The 6,133-nt window shown below is 34.2% G+C and overlaps 1 protein-coding gene across 1 annotated transcript in view; it reads right to left on the reverse strand.

Moving 5' to 3' along the window:
* Positions 1-3,246: 3,246 nt before the first annotated feature.
* hyal1 (hyaluronidase 1) overlaps positions 3,247-6,133 on the reverse strand; it is a 6,039-nt gene continuing 3,152 nt past the window's right edge. Inside the window, exon 4 of the mRNA XM_048199182.1 lies at positions 3,247-3,998. Coding sequence (XP_048055139.1) covers positions 3,642-3,998 — 357 coding nt within the window. The 3' untranslated portion in view covers positions 3,247-3,641. The remainder of the gene's footprint in view (positions 3,999-6,133) is intronic.

A 6,133-nucleotide genomic window follows, 5' to 3' on the forward strand; every position in this document is an offset into this window, starting at 1 on the left:
CTCCTCTTAATCAGTGACCCGGCCATTTTTGTAGGTTCTGTCTAATGTGATTTTTACTGGCAATCAACCATAAAAAAGACATTTGGATTTGGTAGTTCAACTGAATAACAGTCTGAAGACAAACACACTCTGTGGGTTGCAAAGGATGATTAGTTGACTAGTCACATATTTATGCACCAAATAAGGAAAATAAACTTTGGTAACACTTTACAATACAGCCTCATTTGTTAACATTACTTAAAGGATTAGTTCACTTTCAAATTAAAATTTCCTGATAATTTACTCACCTCCATGTCATCCAAGATGTTTATGTCTTTCTTTCTTCAGCTGAAAAGAAATGAAGGTTTTTGATGAAAACATTCCAGGATTTTTCTCCATATAGTGGACTTCAATGGAGCCCAAACGGTTGAAGGTCAAAATTACAGTTTACAGTGATCCCAGACGAGAAATAAGGGTCTTATCTAGAGAAACCATCGCTCATTTTCTAAAATTTTTTTTAACATTTTATACGTTTTAACCATAAATGCTCATCTTACTAGCTCCCTTCTTCTCTATTTGAATTCCAGCACACTTCTAAGTGTATTACTGCCCTCCACAGGTCAAAGTTTGAACTAAATTCTCATATACAATATGCTAGTGCAAGTATATAACAATTAGTTCAAACTTTGACCTGTGGAGGGCAGTAATACACTTAGCAGTGTCTACACTGCTGGAATTCTAATAGAGAAGAAGAGAGCTAGTTCAAGATGAGCATTTATTGTTAAAACTTAAATTTTTTTATTTTTTTTTTTGAAAATGAGCGATGGTTTCTCTAGATAAGACCCTTATTCCTCATCTGGGATCGTTTAAAGCTCTTTGAAGCTGCACTGAAACTGTAATTTTGACCTTCAACCGTTTGGGCTCCAGTGAAGTCCACTATAAGGAGAAAAATCCTGGAATGTTTTCATCAAAAACCTTAATTTCTTTTCGACTGAAGAAAGAAAGACATGAACATCTTGGATGACATGGGGCTGAGTAAATTATCAGGAAATTTTAATTTGAAAGTGAACTAATCCTTTAATGCATTAACTAACATTAACAACGAGCAAAATATTTTTACAGCATTTACTGACCTTAATAAAAATGTTCATGTTAGTTCACAGTGCATTAAAGTTATCAGATACAACTGTTGATCTTAAAAATTGTATTAGTAAATGCTGAAATTAACATGATTAAATGATGGAGAAGTATTGTTAGTATTGTTACTATCCATGTGTTTTTCAACTACTGAATCAGCTACATTTGGTTACATCCTTGTTCAGTTTACTGAGATATGGACCCTGAAATTTGAATAACTCAATTATTTTGGTCAAATTGCTGATTAGATGAATCTTCTGTAGCCCTTTTCAGCTGGGAAATACACTCTTAATAGTGTGCTAGGTCTCTCTGACCCCTACAAAGGTCAAACCAAACAGCTTAAAATGATTTCAATTTTCACGAAGATAATGCAATAATGATAAGATTACCATTATCATCTATGATTGCAAAGATTTTTTTCTGCTCACTCTCTGAAAGCGAGTCAAAACTCACAAAAAATAGGCTAATAATACTATGGTAGTACCATGGTAGTCTTGGAAGTACCTTGTGGTACCACAGAAATACTATGGTATATTTCAAAGTATAGTATTACCACACGATATCATCACTGTAGTATGGTATCACCACAGTAGGCTACTTTTTTTGTAAGAGAAATAAACCTACATATTCTGAATAAGGTCTAAAATATCGGAATGTGACCACAATCCTTCAAAATGTCAGTGGAATTATCAACAGTATGAGCAAAATGTTATGAATATTCAAAGTTTTAATACATAATAATGAGGCCTACATGTTCATCTGAAGTGTTTTGAGAGGGATTTTACTTGACAGTGTGCTTCTACTGCCCTCTAGTGACACTATAGAGTGTATGATTCCAGACAGTTTATGTTGCTTTTCTCTTACAGTGACATGATGGACAACAAAAACGTTATCTTACCTTTCTATGAAGCTTGCTGGGCTGTATTGTAACTTTATTTATATTCATCAAACATTGTGTGTCACAGTTTTCTGCAATTAATTTAGTTCTCTTTCCTTTGCTGATGTATGTCATGCTGGAACAGAAAGTTTGTTTTGGATATATTAAACTAATTTAAAAAAATAAAATAACCAACAGCCTTGTCAGAGCAGGTGGTATTAGGGGGAGGAGCCACTGATCATTTATATAGATAAGTGGGCGGGGCTGGCTCGAACTAGAGAGCATTTTATTGGACAATATTTACATAAGAATTTGCAATATTTGTTTTCCCAGAAAAGATACATTTTAAACACTGTTCAATTTAAAATCATACATCTAGTAAAAATTTACTGTTTAATTTAAATGCATATATATGCTAAAGGTTGATTTTATTAAATTTAGGTGCACACTAGTATTAAAATGAGCTCACGAGCGGTTGCATAAACCACAAAGAATAGTCTTACAAGTTAGTCATCCAATTTTGTTCATACATTTTTAAGTCAGTTACATAAAAACGTAGATTTGTCTAATTTGATATTGAAAGGTAAGACTGATCACCCTTAACTAAGTGCAAGTTGGTCATTCTAGTTCTTAAGACACAGTCATAACTTAATGACCGTTTATGCAACTGGTCCCAGATATAAAAGACATAATAAAAGCCACAAAACTTCATTTTAATTTAATGTGTTTCATTGATGTTAACAAGTTCTGCATTCAAAATCTAACCAACAACAATGATGTTGTTGTAATATTGGCTAAATTGTGATATATTTGCAATTATCTGCATACTGTGTGATTAGTCTTTTGTTTCTTGCATGCATTTATTCATCTAGAGCCGTTTTTACACTACAAAGATGGTGTCAAACAGTTTTGATCTATAAGAAGATGCTCGCTGAGTGTAAAGAGCAACAAAGCGGCTCTGATGTGCATTTCTTTTGCATATAACTAATGACTAGAGCCAAAAAATAAAACCTGATTTTAGCTGTATTGTTTCTGCTTCAAAGACACTGGTATTTGAAAATGCAGGTCTAGTATCTACTAAAGGTAAAAATTCAGCAACCAGGTAATGGCTTTTCTGTTTGAGTATTTTAAATTAAATATGTAAATTCAATAATTCTTAACCATGCATGCATAACTATTTGTATAACAGACTTTAGGTAATAAAACCCTATAAAATGCAATCATAAAAGAAATCAAGAAAAAATGTAGACATGTTGATGTGACATAATTTGTCAAAATCATTTATTCCATATAGATTTCAATCATTTATTTGATTTATTTGTGGTGTTTATAAATGAATTTGATTCATATTAATTAGATCAATAGATCATTTGCATATTCTCAGGGTTTTGCATATGTTTCAAGTAAACATTCAACCAACAAACACTCAAAATAAACTGCACCTTGATTGTTACAAACTCATTACATATTATAAAGTTTATCTAGCAAGTATAAAAGCACATATTCATTTGGCATACGCTTCATCAAGTACTTTGGTAAAGTGACAGTCACCCTGGTAAGTCAAGTGCACAGTGCTGATGGGTTGTATTTGTTAACCCAGCAAAACTGACCCTCCCTTTAAGTTTTAACCACCGCAGTCTATTTTCTGTCATATAAAAGTCTCTACAGGCACTGGTTTCTGACACTGGTCTCCTTCCCAGCCTGGGAAACACTGGCACCTAAAACTGGCTGTGAATCCTCTCGTTTCATCTTCAGCCGTCCTCAACCTCCTGTGAGCTACATAAGATGGACCCACGGTCACGGGCCCAGGCAGCCCTGCTCTGGGAACGATGGACCATTCTGCTGGATCCAGATGCAGGTAGGCCGTGCCGCTCGGGTCCCGTCTGACACACCGACCCCGGGACGAGCACACGGTCTGGCTGCAGAGAAACGCGGCCTCTGTCACGTTCACGATGTAACGGCCAAGAGTGCCAAGCAGGTAGTCCTGAACCGCTACACAGGCTTTCTGCACAGAAGGGATACGGACAGGACATAGTCATTGTTATGTTTATGTGTGCATGTATGTGAGTTCTGCACTCTTAAAAATTAAGTATTTTTTTAATTCATTTTTTTTTTTTTTAAGTCTTCGTTAAAGAGTTATAAGCCATGAACCAAGCCAATCAGCTACGAGGTGAATAATAACATTACAAACTTTGATTTGAAGCAAAACATTTTTTTGAAAATTGGACTGTACAAGACTGTGAACATAACGGAAAGAACTACAATCCCGAACAGGGAAAGAACTACAATCCCATGAAGAATTGTGAATAGCAAAATCAAATTAAAAACTACAGAGAAATATAATCCTACTCATTTACAAATACATTATACATATAAAAACATATTCTTATGTTTTCTAGTGTAGAGAGATCGACTCAATGATGTTATTCGCAGTGCTTCATGGGAGTAAGATGGAGTGTTGCTTTTTTCAACTCTCTCATTGATGTCAAAATCTGTACAGCATCATGGGTAATGTAGTTTTTCACCAGGAGTTTTTACTTCCGGAACCCGACTGTTGCACTCTATAAAATATGAATCATCTTATCACAAAAACCTTATAATGTTAGCTAATATTCTCTCTGAACCAAATCATCTGTTGTATAATGAATTCGTACTTTTGCCATCTAATCGACAGTATAAGGTTTCAAGATATAATCAGATTAGATTAAGGAACTCCTTTGTACATCAAACTGTATTGGAGCTGAATAAGCTTTTTAAAAAAATGTAATCTGTAGCTGGAGCCCTGAATGTTTTTTTTTTATGTATTGTAAGGTCTTGTCTGTGTGATTATGTTTTTCTTGTAATTGTGAGTGAACCTGCTGTAAATGCAAGACAAATTTCAGACTTTGTTTGACAATAAATTTCATCATCATCATCTATTGGCATTGATGGTTCCAAAAAGAACCTTTAACATCCATAGAACCTTTCAAATGCACAAGAGATTCTGTTTAAAATAGTTTTAGATGGAGTAAAGCATGTTGCAACATAGGATTTCAACTTCCCAAAAGCATTTAATGTTTGACTACTGAAAATACAAGTGCATACGAATGCTGTAAATTACTGCTTGACATGTCATGAGTTCACATGAGTATGAGTGAACAGAACAAGTCTAGTGTGACGGCACCTACAGCGGATGTTTCCCTACACACGTTCCAAATGGGGGGTTTCGCAGTGCTGCTACAGAAGAACCATTTTTGGTTCCGCAAAAGAACTTTATATAAAGTTTATAAATAGATTTTTTTTTTTTTTCTTTCCACAAAATCTGTCATTTTTCTGTCGCTGTTTGAATGTAGTAAAACACCCACAGGTGTAGCAGAAAACATCTGGGTCATGTTTGCATTTTCTGTCAGTGGCAATAATTCTAACCTTAAAATCAGGATTAGGCTTAAAATAACGTCATACATGGGAAAATTGGCTGAGAATTGAATAGAATAGAATAAATAGAGGATGATAGGAATCATGACATTGTGGCAGTATTTCTGGTGATTAAGGGATAATACAAGATATCTTCACCTAACGAAAATGCTACGAAACACACACACACCATCGTTCAAAAGTTCAGGGCCAGTACGATTTTTTTTTTTTTTTTTTGAAAGAAATTAAAGTAATTAATGCTTTTATGCAAGGATGCATTAAATTGATCAAAAGTGCAAGTAAAGACATTTATAATGTTACAAAAGCTTTCCGTTTCAAATAAAATTTGAAACATTGATAATAATAAATGTTTCTTGAGCAGCAAATCAGCATATTAAAATGATTTCTGAAGGATCATGTGACACTGAAGACTGGAGTAATGATGCTGAAAGTATACTAAAATAGAAAACAGTTATTTTAAACTCTAAAAATATTTCACAAAATTACTGTTTTTGCTGTATTTTGGATCAAATGAATGCAGTCTTGGTGAGAAGAAGAGAATTATTTTAAAAACATTTAAAAAAAGTTCAAAAACTTATGAATGGAAGTGTATTTTGTGAGAAAGTGTGACATGCTAGAGCAAAACAGGCACTGTCTTTGGAATCATCACCCTAAAATGAGTAAGAAGCAAGTACTGGATTTCCTTCAGCACATGTGACGCAGGTGGTGTTAGCAGAAGTGAGTGAT

This window comes from Megalobrama amblycephala, linkage group LG8, assembly GCF_018812025.1.
Source record: "Megalobrama amblycephala isolate DHTTF-2021 linkage group LG8, ASM1881202v1, whole genome shotgun sequence".
NCBI lineage: Eukaryota > Metazoa > Chordata > Actinopteri > Cypriniformes > Xenocyprididae > Megalobrama > Megalobrama amblycephala.